At 41.1% G+C, this 14,378-nt stretch overlaps 1 protein-coding gene across 1 annotated transcript in view; it reads left to right on the top strand.

The window, feature by feature from the left end:
- Positions 1 to 4,246, top strand: part of kcnj19a (potassium inwardly rectifying channel subfamily J member 19a) — an 18,617-nt gene extending 14,371 nt beyond the window's left edge. The window contains exon 3 of the mRNA XM_046035452.1: positions 3,460 to 4,246. Coding sequence (XP_045891408.1) covers positions 3,460 to 4,124 — 665 coding nt within the window. The 3' untranslated portion in view covers positions 4,125 to 4,246. The remainder of the gene's footprint in view (positions 1 to 3,459) is intronic.
- Positions 4,247 to 14,378: the final 10,132 nt, after the last annotated feature.

The following is a 14,378-nucleotide window of genomic DNA, read 5'->3' as shown; positions in this document are numbered from 1 at the left end:
TTTACAAAGAATGGTGTGGAAAGGGAAAAACATCCAGTATGCGGCAGTCCTGTGGGCGAAAATGCCTTGTTGATGCTAGAGGTCAGAGGAGAATGGGCTGACTGATTCAAGCTGATCAAGAGCAACTTTGACTGAAATAACCACTCGTTACAACCGAGGTATGCAGCAAAGCATTTGTGAAGCCACAACATGGACAACCTTGAGGCGGATGGGCTACAACAGCAGATGACCCCACCGGGTACCACTCATCTCCACTACAAATAGGAAAAAGAGGCTACAATTTGCAAGAGCTCACCAAAATTGGACAGTTGAAGACTGGAAAAATGTTGCCTGGTCTGATGAGTCTCGATTTCTGTTGAGACATTCAGATGGTAGAGTCAGAATTTGGCGTAAACAGAATGAGAACATGGATCCATCATGCCTTGTTACCACTGTGCAGGCTGGTGGTGGTTGTGTAATGGTGTGGGGGATGTTTTCTTGGCATACTTTAGGCCCCTTAGTGCCAATTGGGCATCGTTTAAATGCCACGGCCTACCTGAGCATTGTTTCTGACCATGTCCATCCCTTTATGGCCACCATGTACCCATCCTCTGATGGCTACTTCCAGCAGGATAATGCACCATGTGTTACGTTCAGTGGTGGTTATGGCAGAGTTGAGCAAGTTGGAGGACCCAAATGCAGGACGCAAGGCAGAGGAGGTGCAGTGAACCGAGGTGATTTATTTGAACAAACAGAAGGCGAGCACACTTACAAACAGAGTGGCTGAAAGAGTCCAAAACAAAGGTTGTCCAACAGAAAACCAAAACAAGCAGGGAGACACGACGAGGAAGGCTGGCAACCGGACAACTCATAGCAATACTGGGAAACATCATACAATGATCCGACAAGGACAAGACAGAAACACCAGGTATATATACACACAGGGACTAACGAGCAGGGCGGGAGCAACACAGGTGAAAGACATGAGGCTAACGAGGCACAGGCAGGGAGAGAGCGAGCAGGGGAAAACAGAGACAGACATGCAGAAGGATCATTGGGCTAACAGACATGACAAGCGTTACTGAACACTAGACGACAGACAAGACAGAGACGGACATGAGTGAACCCCAAAACACAACAGACTATATAACTGATACTGGACACAGGACAGAACCCAAAACACTAAGACATAAACCGAGACACAGAACGAGGAGCTAAGACACAGACTACAGAGCAGACCAAATCACAATAATACAAACAAGGACCTTTTGTTAAATATCCTCCACCTACCTTTAGCGTTCATGAATGACGCAACAGGGTTTCCCCCAACTGTGTTGTGCTATGATGCTAAGGGGCTGCCCAATGCGTTACAAACTGTCTCCAACGGGTCTTGACCATGCGTCCATATGTGACAACTTGGGAGTGAGAACGTGTTGTGAAAACAGAAGATATACAGCTGATCCAAAATAGACCCATGCGAAACATACCAGAACCAGACATAAAAGACATTAAAAAACAGGCCCTTGTTTCTTTACAAGAACTAAGAACAGGCTACAGGGTACGGTGGATGGGGAGGTGTGGCGGGGTTGGAGGGGTGATGAATTAACAATGTATTTAATTAGACAGAATTCAAGATGTATACTTTATTTATTTGTACTTTGTACCTATCTGTGTTTAAATTGATTTACTAAAATTTTTGTGTGAATTTGGGATTGTCTTGTTCATGATTATACTGTCTTATATACCCCCCACATTGAATGAAAAACACAAAAACAGAGTATGAAATGAGTTCTAAACCAAAATGCACTAAACACAAACAAATAGAGAGAGATGGACAACACTGGTAGCTATATGATGCACCATGTGAACCTGGTTTCTAGGAACCAAGAGGAATGTGGACACTAAAAAACAGAGCAGAACACAACATGTGAACAGAGAACACCATAGTACAAAGCTTTGTAAACCACTAAGTATGGGATAGTCAGTATGGCTTGATGTAAGTCGTTTTACTCTCTTTTGCTCTGGCATATGAACTCCCATCTGTAGGTTACACTTTCACTAATATGCAGATGACACACACCTTTCTGCATGTGTGGGTTTAAATCAGTAAAAAGGCCAAGCATCACAATTCACTCTGCAAACAGTGCCAGTAAAGACAGGAATTTTACATAAAGCCTTCTTCAGGGACCCCCTGCCCAGTATCTGCCAAGTGTTTGCATAGCTGAAGGCTTTTATTATAATGCAAGATGCAGTAAACATTAACTAGCTGGTTGAATACCCATATGATGCCTCAATGATGAAACAAAACTGAAATGCCTGTCAGGCTTTGAACCCACAAGCTTCCAATGCACCGGTATTACTGCTGTCTTATGTATCTACAGTCAGCAGAAATACAGTCATTCTCCTGGTAAGACAAGAGAACACAGCTGGAAAATTATCCTAGACTCACTGTCTTGTTAAAACCAAACCTCTGGGCTAATTTAGAATAAAAGCGACCTCTGTGTAGATATAGGACTGTTGAAGGTTTTCTGTGGATGAAGATGAGTAGTGAGCTGGAAATAGCATCAGGCTATGACATAACACTGCACATATCATCCCTCAGAGGGACGGGGTCACACTCCTACTCTACAGCTAACTGTAGTGTTTAACAGAAAAGCTACAGAGCCACTGGATCAGAAGTGCTTATTGATTGCAAAGGTCCTCCAACAAGCATTTAAATGTCAAGAAAATTATTTTACAAGAGCTGAGGTAAAAAAAAAAGAAGATGTGTTTATGTTGCTTGCAAGCATCCTGTATACTGCAGACACACAGGCACCAACATTACTAGAAAATCATTGCTTCTCAATATGCCATCCTTGAAATATGGACAGATATGCACAATAATAAACCACTCTCAAAAAGCATGATATTAATTTGTCAACAGATGATTGTCTTTGAGATGAGAAGAGATTCAAGCCAGGGCAATTCACAGTCAACAGAACAAGTTGCAATAAAGACAGAAATGGTGAGGGTTGACTGTTAATTATGTTGATCTGATTTAAAATGGCACTCAGCTTTCACCTATTAACAGCTCTCTCACCATTGCATAGAAACAACTATCACTGCTTTGACCTCCAGGTAGGACACATAGTTATACAATTCACTACATTAAATTAAGTTACACTAAGTATTAATAGTTGGTGGTAATAGCTATTTAGCCTCTTCCATGAATTTTTTGGGAAATGTCCAAAAATCCTTCCCTGTGGATTTACTGTTGAAGCAGTATTTAAATCTTTAGTATGCAACTAAATGGGACTCGATGGTACATGGCACAGATAGCAGCCTGAAGCAGTGATACCACAATCAATAAGAAAGAGTAGAGCAGAAAAAGAGATAAAGTGAGTGAATGCTGCCCTATAGCATTCCTCCTTATCATCAATACTTGCTGGAGCTAAACTCCATTTATTTATGTATTATTACTACACTGTCACTCTCTTGTAGGTATGACATGCCAGGCACGGACGTCATATACGGAGGATGAGGTTTTATGGGGTCATCGCTTCCTGCCGGTGATGTCCCTGGAGGAGGGCTTTTTCAGAGTAGACTACTCTCAGTTCCACAGCACGTTTGAGGTACCAACACCACCATACAGCGTCAAAGAGCACGAAGAGAAGAATTCACTGCCCTCGCCTCTATCCACTCCCACCCCCGCTCTGACCGAGAGACATAGCGCCCGGCGTGACCGCGTGTTTTCTGTGGATTGCATCAACACATCAGAGGAAAGGGGCCGTCATGGAGGGATTGGGGGTCGACTGCCAAGCAAGTTGCAGAGGATGAGCTCATCTGGGAAGGAGGATTTGCAGAGGAAAGTGCTTATGCTCAGCTCCCACCATTCTGAGAAGGCCTGCAGCACAGGAGACCTGCCCTTAAAGCTCCAACGCCTCAGCTCCTCGACAGGACCCGAGGCAGAGAGTCGGCTGCAACTCAAGTCTCTCAAGGTGGGCTTCGAACCCATGACACAGTCAACTGGAGACCTGTACCAGCACAGCTTAACGCCCACGCTGTCCGCTGCTCCGATCCCCATGCACAGTCCATTGCTCTCAGCTGGAGGGAGGCTTGAGGACAACCTGCCAGCGAAGCTACGGAAGATGAATGCTGAACGCTGAAACCCGGACTCCCTTTGACCACAGACAGACAGGAGGAGACGTGCATTGGGAACAGACTCTTAGATGTACTTTACCTTTGGAGGCTTTGAAAGGAATTGATGGCTTACTGACAATTTATTGATTCGTTTTTTTCTTGAGACGCAACCTTTACTGCAAATACTGTGATTTTTGTGTTTCATAGCAGAGGCATTCATGCAGGCTTTGTTACACGCCAAACAATAAGAAAACACAAACTTCATGCTTAATGCGACCTTGATTCATTCTGCAAGAGTTGTGCATGTATACACTAAATCCATTGTTTAATGTATGCACCACTACACTTAATAGTCAATCTTAGTTTTATCAAAATATAAATTATATTATGATAATAAATGCTGTTTGATCTTTCTCTTCCTTGTGTTTTTATTGTTGTACACCAAAAAGAAGTTGATGAACTGATTGTTTGTGCAACAGTTTTTCCAGTTGTCAATAAGTGCAATGCAATGTAGTTTTAATAGGCTGTTGTTAATGCCCTAATTTTGTCCACTTCGCAAGCAACACTTTTCTCAGTGAACAAAATGCATATAAGAGAGAGAGGATAATGAGCTACACTGCTGCTAAGAGAGAATTATGAAGGGTGTTTAATGGAGAATTGAGGGTGATTACAGTCAACAGTCATGTCTAACAAATACACCCCAACAATAGATTATGTGGTCTTCTGTCCAATGTATGTCCAAGCGCCACAATCTTTTCTTAGTATGAGTTTTATCCATTTTCCAGGTATGCACATACAATCGACATGCAATTTATTTAAAGTCATATTTTGTCAGCTTTTGTATCATCAGCCTTTGAAATGTTCCTTGACCAGAATGATTTGAAAGAAAAAAACTGAGATTAAAGCAACATAGAGCAGAAGACAAAGGGCTAAACTAAATCCAGGTATTAACACACCATATACTGTAAGGATGTAACTCCACAAAAAGTAGCACAGAGTCAGCATATCTGAAGCACCTATAGCTAAGTCTTATTTTCACCACAAGCAGCACAAAGACAGGAAAATCAATGGAAGAGGGAGATTTTCCCTGCTTCAGCTGCACACTTGCAGAGACCGCGCCCACTCTCATTATCAATCTGCGGCTTCGACCATCCACTTAGTTTACACAGAATCTAAACTGCTCCATACACTCGATTCCTCTAATTTATCTACATACAGAGCCTCTTGTGTCTGTGTTTGTACACTTACTCACTACACACGTGGTTTGTCACTCTTCTCATGCTGTGTGTGATTTGCCAAATTACGCAACAAAGACTAGAAATAGGCTCATTACACAAAAGAGAACCTCAGATCAAACATAGTGGTAGTTAATAATAAAACTCAATATGATGATTTAATGGAAAGTACATAATGCCTATATATTATCTAATAGTGATCTATACATAAAACATAAAATACATAAAATTAATTACTGTTTTCATTACATGACCTACGAATTCAATTAATCAATAAAGTGCCAGTAGCAAAGTTTTATTGAATGAGGATATTGTATATAGACAACTTTTTATTCTATTTTATTTATTTATTTTTTATTCTAAACACGTGGTTGCAGCCACAGTGATGGCTCTTGAGTTTCCAGAATATTTACAATATCACAATACATGTCAATATCCATACATAAAATTACATATATAAATAATGCACCCTGTATCAATAGTGGCCCATAGTTCAATATTGTCCTAGGCTCTTAAGCAATTTAATCCAGCCATGCACACAATTACCTTCCTGGTTGTGTGAATAAATCCTTCCATTATTTTAATTGCAGTGATTAAACACACCTATGTGTCAAGTAGTACCAGAGACAAAAAAGCAATCAAACTATCAAAATGGCTGATGGGTCATTTGTTACTTTCTTAATAATTTCACAACCTTATCCTACTTACATCCCAAGAAATTGGCCTCATGTATAAACTGCCGACACTCATCACCCACAGAATTAATGCCATTATTCTCCATGCGGCGATGCAGTTATACAGCAATGACCATTAGTGTGTGACAACAGGACTTATTATTTCCTGTGGAGCCCTGATGGACTATTCGCTGCAGGGGTGGGCTGAGCAGGAAGGGGCAGCACAGGGAGGAGACTGAACAAATGCAATTTAGGTTGTAAGAAATTTTCCCCTGAAAACCCAATTATGTCTCTGTAGGGAAGACAGGGTGATAAGGGTCATTTTGTTCTTTCTAATGGAACGACAGAACGGCTGCATGTAATGATGGGTCTCTTTTTATTCTCTTGGCTTTCACTCACTGCCCACATCACTGTCACCCCTCATGCACAGACACACACACACACACACACACACACACACACATACACACGCATACTCAGTACAATACAGTCCATTGCAGGAAGAGTATGATTAAAAGTCCTTCAAAAGAGTGTGATTAAAAAGTAAAAGCCTTTTCAGTGTCAGAAGATGGATTTCAAATAATGTCTCAGAAAAAGTTCTCTTGCTTTTGCTGAAGGCTTTGAAGAGACGATTTGAAAAGTGGGAAACAAGAGGAGTGGGGGTGTTCACTGTCTTTGCAGTTCGCAGCCTCTGATGTCGAAATGTGCGTGCATTTGAATTTGTGTGATCATATTTCGTCAAAATGCACGCCTGCATGTGACAAGTACAATTTCACAGAAGAGGTAGCGTCAGACAAACGATTTGTTCGGGGAGAAAAAGTGCTTATCGGGCACAATGTAGCCAGAAAAGTGCAGCCATAAAAGAGTAGAGGAACCCAAATGAAATGAACAGATAAGGAGGGAAAAGGGGAGTAAATAGATAAATGGAGCACGGAGGGAAGCCATTACTCATGTTTACAGGTTTGGCAGAGAAAGAAGGGGAAATGTTCAGTGTAATGTAATGATGGTGTAGCAGTGCATGGAGTTACTCCTGACAGCGTGTGTCAATTTGATGCATTGACAAATTGACACAAACTAAATATGCAGCCAGAGGCACATACAGTACACACTCTTTCACACACACTCCATTTGTTGTCAAGCAGTTCTTTATTGCTCATTCAGTCCTGTGGGATTGTGCATGTGTGTGTTTGTGAGAGAGGTTAACAGTGCCATTAAGTTTCATTTATTGTGCGCTGCCTAATTGGGGTTTTATGACGCTGTAGCTTTGATTAATCAACACACCTCCAGCATTTGCTTTGGAATCCAAATCCCGCACACACTGAGGGATATTATACAGAAATATAAGCCTTTGTTTTCACTCCAGTATATTCTGTTTTTTTCCTCTAAATCCTCCTTCCTTTCATATGTTTATGTATGTTCATGAATTGTAGTCATTACGCCTGGCAAGTGAACATTTTTCAACTCATGTGGACGTGTCATTTTGCCCTTTGTTTTTGCCCCTAAATTGTGCTTCAGGTTTAAACTAAAGATAATTAGTTCTATCTGGATTGTTATGGAATCAGATTTGTGCCAGTTTAGTCAAACAAAACCACATCAAACAAAAAATAAGAATTTGAGAGAGAGCTAACTGAAGCAAAAAAACTTTCATCTCAAAAGTGAAACATATAACTTGCAAACAAATTCTTGTTTTGTCATTTTGTTTACAGATCCCTCCACTGCCTGACTTTTTGTTTGCAGTTCTGACACAAATGTATCTCGTAGGCAGATTTTTCGGTGGTGAATCTCCATTGGTTGATTTAATGACAGCAAATTGCCCGAAAGATATTGTTTAATACAATAAGCCGTTCTGACACCTTAAACACTGTAAACATAAGCTAAGCCTTGCATCTTAGGTCTGTTTGGGTCTGCAGGTCTCACAATGTCACACTGTTCTACAAAGAGAAGGCAAATTACTGTGTTTTTTGAGCTTTCACACACAAACACACATGCTAACAATACTTGCTAGCAATCGTTATCGCAAACATTATTAGTTAGATAAAAGCTAACTTAAATAGCAGATGCTTAACTTTACCTCTAACTTAAAGACGTCATATTATGCTTTGTGGCTTTTTCCCTCTCCTTTATTGTTATATACCTTTTTTTGCATGTAATAGGTTTGCAAAGTGAAAAAGCCCAAAGTCCAGCCCAAAGGGAGTTCCCATCTCCCACAGAGAACAATGCTCTGAACGGCCTTAAAACAGCTCATTTGTAGTCCAGACTTTTCCCTTTCTTCCCTGTGACAACACAGGGATGATAGCAAATATAATATAATATTATAATGCTCGCCAAGCGGCTAGTCAGGCATGCCCTCAAAAACACCAGTGTAAAAACACAGTGAGCTGCAGCACACAGTGACAAGGCTTCTGCCTGCTGCCTTTCCCTTCCAAACACTAACTACCCTCCAGGCAGTCAATGGACATAAAGTTGTTACTATGATGTAGAGACAGAGCTCAGTTAAAACTTTATGGGTCAAAGATACATTTGTTACAGATTAATAACTCACCACTCTGAAACTCTTGCTCTAGTCCATGTTGCTAAGCTGGTAAGGAGAAAATATACCGTGTTTACCGGCCTTTCGCTGACCTGCCCTTCTCTGCTTCTGATTGGCTAGTAGTCCTTAACTAGGAACTGCTTATGTGCAACTCCCAACAAAGATTTTGTAGAGGTAAGATGCATCACTCCATAGCTAAAATGAAGCGTTGAACACAGGGTTAAAAAAGAGGAGCTGCAGCTATGTGCAGTATGACAAAAAATATGGTGTTTTGAAACCATGTAAACCTGTTCTAGTAAAACCCCTAAAACAATTTTGAACCTGATGAAATGAGCATAAGACAGCAAACACAAACACTACAACTCAGATAACATATATGATCAATACTTATACTACTTACACTTACAATCCAGTAATAGTTTGTTTTGCAAGTTATATGTTTTCTTATGAGATTTTTGTTTTGCTTCAGCTAGTTTTAATTCTCTCTCAAATTCTTATTTTTGTTTGATTTTTAAGAAGTTTTGTTTGACTAAATGGGCACAAATCTGATTCCATAGATTGTGATGTACAGGAGTATTTCTATTTCTAGTTGTAGTGTATTCAAGACTGTAATTTCCCCAGGGGATAGGGGGGCGGGGTCAATCTGTCAGAGATAATAAAGTAAGAAATCATCGTATTGATAGCATTGATTTACGTGCACTGGCTCAGGTTTGTACAAAAACCAACACAGCAGACAACAAATGAGACTGAATATTGTGTTTTGCTGCCATGATGTCTGTGCAGCTAGCTGAACAGACTGATGCTGAATTCCTTCTCTTTGATCAGCACACACAGGAAGGACAAAATCTTCCAAAAAAGGATTCTGTATAGCACCGCTGCTTGCCTATCTGTGATGACATACCACGACGTGCCGACGACGTGTCCAAAGCACAACAGAGTAAATTATTCAAATATAACACATCCTGCTGTTTGTCTGAGACATCACAACAGTCTTTGAAGAAAATAATGCATTTGTGTGTGTCTCTTGTGTATGTGGTTGTGATGAATAGAGCTCACAGCTATTGATTTCTCATGAGGGGAGATGAGGTCATTGTGCTGCGTTTGCAACAAACTTCTCCCTGAGCTGAAGATGGACCTCCATCTTCTAGTCCCCCCTGACACCAGCTGCCCCTGCAGAGGCAAGTGATTATCCAAGCCTCTGAGCATCGGATTGCATCGCAGGTCACGGGTTAGGTTACGTGAGTGAGACAGTTATTGATTGGGCCTTCGATCTTTAGCCTGGTTACGTTAGGCAGAGCAAATGGAGGGACATGTGCTCGATCTACACGATGAACCATTAATTCCAGCACTTCAATCCAGTCACAGACGCTACTTTTAAGGATTCAATATTTACACATTCTCCACACAGGGCCCACGGGTGAGTATTATGGTAATATATGCACGAAAAAATCAATGCTGTCAGCCATTCATTATTTTCATAGCATGTCAACAGTGGTTGTCTCCACTGTAAAGCGGAAAAGTTGAGATTAAAATGCTACACAGAAAGATGAGCGCTGATGTAATATCTTTCTCTCCCCTCTCCCACAGGCTTACTCTCTGTGGATAAGGAGGAATAACGCTTGATATCTGCAATTTAGATCAGCAATCCAACTCATTTGCACAGAGCACTACCTAGACACACACACACACACACACACACACACACACACACACACACGCTACATTTTAAATGCTGCATTTGAATTTGCTAAATGAGAGGACTGAAGAATACAATGGTGATCTCCAATTGTATGCCTGGCCCCCTCTCCAAAGAGGTTTCCATGTTGCCGTGGTGACAGCTGTGGAAAGCAGTGGCTTGTTTTTTATTGTTTCAGTAAGGTGGTTCAGTCATGCACATTTCCCTTTTAAACATCACAAGTGGCCTGATTAGCCATTCATTCACAGTTGGTGCAACACAGCACAAAGAAATGGCTCCCTGTGGATTATAAATGAATCACCTATACATCCAAATATCCTCAAACCCATGAATCTGATGGGAAAGAACAAGAAATCTGCTTTTTCTTTTTTGACAGAGATACGACAGAGGTTCTTTGTCAGCTAGAACTTTTTCAACTCCTGCACTTTGGAGCTGATATTAACATGTCAGAGGCAGATTTGAGTTAGAGGACAGAGCGGGAAGTCAGAGAGACGGGCTTCTAATGAGCCTCTCTATGCCTTGTCTTGTTATTAAGTATTCATGTTCAAGGTATTTTTAACCTGTGGAGACATCAGTGTCAGGGTCATTCCAGCAGAGGCTGAAACACTCCAGAAACACCTCAGACAGGAGCTGACTCTCTAAAACTGAAGGAAAAAATAGTGTCAACGGGGTCCGCCATGTTGTTAGTTTAAGCAAGCAGAAAAGGCGTGGGAATGTTTCTCACATCAGTAGCAAATATTGGCCTGTGTCTGTGCCTGGTAGCCTATTGATTAGGCAAATAGTATTTTGTCCGTGAGCTAGTTAAGTTATCATTAACTATGGTCTGGAGCAGTTTGACAGTTAAACTTACAACATTTAAGCCCTCTTTTGCAGTATTTTAATCCAAGTTTTATCTGTTGTTTACTCTTTATTCATCTGTTGCTACATAAATGCACTGTGCAACCCTCTTGTAACATATTTATCATATACAGTACATTCAATATGTAAAGCACTTTGTATCTCTGTTTTCAAAGGTGCTATATAAATAAAGTTAGTATTATTAAAGGTAAAATTGCAGGGTGAGCCGCACGCTAGTCAGATGCTAAGCAGCCATGTGAACACCTTTAATGTTGCCACACAGTGAATGTGTTAATATTGTTGGTTAATGAAGAGTTTTACCACCTAGTTACGTAATTATGGCAATCTGCAGAGGTGAAAATGTGTGTTTAATATTGTACCATTTTCAATAACAAGGCTCACCTCACTCTTTTCAATAAATCTGTCTTCAGCACAACTCTCCTCACACTCTCTCTCAAATCTAATCATTATCCTAACAGAGCCTCTCTGGCCACTGATATCATGACTTATGGAGTGGAGTCCAGATCGCCAGACCTGATGTTCACTGTCTTCCCTCTGTCTCCTTGGCTTTGATATGTAAAATCTGTCCCCTGTCTGACCAACCCACTAAACACTGGTTGCACAGCTTGCTCCTAATCTCCATCACACAGTGTCTGCTTTAAAAGCAGCCAAACACAGCAGCCCCCTCCTCACAAAAGGAGAATACACACTCTGTTTGAACATCTGCCTGTCTGTCAGCCTGCCAGCTCGCCTGTTAAAGGAGCCCCAGACATTTTCCGACATTTCACACCAGCAGATTAATTAATCTCACCAGTCTCTTCAAAGTGGGCTCTGGAGCATCATGACCACAGGTTTTCCACTGGCTGTTTTGGTAAACATCCACAGATTCAGTGGGATGTAACTGCAGACAGTAATTGTGTTGTTCCTCAAACAACATAGCAAAAGCCTTCGTGAAGTGAAATGAAATGCTTGTCAGATTGTGACTGAAACCCTCTGATGGTGAAATCAGGAAGTAATTTTTAAAGACTGTCCAAAAGTGTAAGCCATTATCCCCATTTGCACTGTGTCAAAATAACAAGGACAAAACACATACAGTTCTTGAAGAGAGCGCGGGAAGTCTGCGGGATGCAGCCAGGAGGAGGCTAACAGCAGGTTTTTCCCTCTGCCTTTGAAATGCAAACACTTTTGCCTTTAGGACAAGGTTGGATGATGCAATGACAGAAAACACACTGAGGCTATAAACCTGGTTTTGTTGTCTTTTCAAAGGGAGATACAATGTATAAGACATGACCACTCACTCTCAACCAGTCGTCCAAACTAAAGATCAAAATATGTTATTTGTCGTTCCCCATTGTTTTTAAGTGTTTTCCAAAACTACTAAAAATTACTATATGCATGGTTAAGGTTTGGTTAGGTTTAGCCATAAAAACTACTTGGTAACAGTTAGAGAATGATTATAGTTACAATGTTACAACGAAAAAGGAAAACAAACAGCAGACAATGGTGTGTCAGTCACACACTTTCATGACCCAACCATCCGCCCCAACCTCCTCCATAAAGAGTTTTGCAGTGCTGATAGATAAGTCTTAATTTGCACAGCCACAAGATCCTTAATAACAAAGTATAATCTGTGAAAGACAGTAAAACACAGTAATTTATTTAGTAAACTGATGTTCACTCCTTTGTGTTCTGTTAGTATGTGTTCACACAGAAAGCAAAGCGAATTTTTCGCACAGTGTGATTACATACAAAGTTAATACAAAGAGCAAATGAAGCGCACTGGGAGACATGAATTGGCCAATGCACATGCAAACACTCAAAATTTGGATAATGAAAACATTTAACTTCGCCAATGAAAAATGTGCGTGTATCACAGGGCTCTGCAGAGTGTTATGTGGGGAGGACCGAGCGGAGTGGAGGAATAGAGGCTCTGCTTACAGACAGACCAACAAGTCCTCCAACCGGAGCGACAATTTAGGTCGTTTTAACCAACCTACAAATACGACTCACCTAAAGCCCCTTGTCAACTGCACGGTACCAGCTCGACTCGCCTCGACTCTACTCGCCTTTTTTAGGTTTTCCATTGCGGAAAAGTTGTACCTGTACCTGCTACCAGGTACTTTTTTTCTTATCACCTCCGTCGAGATTCCAAGCAAGCTGAGGCAATACTAAAATATGACGTGAAAACACAGCAGACTACTGATTGGTCAGAGTGAATCGTCACTATTCACTGCATCATCATTGCGCGTGCCGGACAGAGCCAGCAACAGAACGTTTTATATTTTAAAATTTTCGCACGTTATTTCTATTTATTTCTCCTATCTGCAATGGAAAACGGAGCACGGCCAAACCGAGTCAAGTCGAGACGAGTTAAGTCGAGGCGAGTCGAGCTGGTACTGGTAATGGAAAAATGGCATAAGCGTATCCTAAAAGTTTTGAAAAGTATCTGATTTTCTATCCACCACCACCATCACCAAATTACAACTTTCTGGCTTTTAATAAAACCTGACCATCTTTGTCATGTGTTTAGAGGTCGCTGCCTCAATAATAGTAAACATGGGTCGTAATTTTGTGTGGCTGAAATTACCTATATGGTCGTTTTTCTGTTGAAGACAGACTGGACAGACGGCTATTGAGGGACAGGGAGCTCTGGCAGCACCGGAGGTTCTAGAAAAATAGTTGCACCAGATCCTTCTCTTAGCGGGAGCCGTTCACCAGTGGGAGGAGCTCAGAGTAATTTTCTTTGTACTTTTGGGATCAAAAAGTGGATTTTTCTTCCCTCTGGCTTCTCAACCTGTCTGCAGCAGCAAGCCCCTAAATGTCCGTTAAACTGTACTGCTACGTAACATTGCTGGAAGTGGTTGTTAGTAGCAACAGGAAGTTCAACTGAAAGCCAGTGAGGAAAGTCCCCGGGGCTCAAGTAATTCAACTTTAAACTTGATTTACAACTCATCTTTTCTGACTTCAGACTTGATTTAGACCAGCTTATTTGAAGATCGGTGATCATTTCCAGTAGGGGAATATCTGTTCACTTCCACAATCCATATCTGTAATGCAGAGTGTGCCTGCCAGCTACAGATATGCAAGACTCCAATGAATCAACAAACAAAACAATGTGTTTTGGACTCTGAAAGGCTTCCACAGGATGCGTGCCATACGCTGCAGTGTTTAGAATTAGGGACTTCATAGCATTATGGAAAACAGAAGGACTGCGTCAACTTCCAAATATATAACAAAAAAACAGCCCAACTACATCCAACATCATACTCATGAAAATGTACTTGTCGTGGAAATTATATTACTATATA

This window comes from Micropterus dolomieu, linkage group LG02, assembly GCF_021292245.1.
Source record: "Micropterus dolomieu isolate WLL.071019.BEF.003 ecotype Adirondacks linkage group LG02, ASM2129224v1, whole genome shotgun sequence".
NCBI classification, from domain to species: domain Eukaryota; kingdom Metazoa; phylum Chordata; class Actinopteri; order Centrarchiformes; family Centrarchidae; genus Micropterus; species Micropterus dolomieu.
The sequence above is the reverse complement of the archived record's forward strand: the minus strand, read 5'-3'. Positions and strand labels throughout refer to the sequence as shown.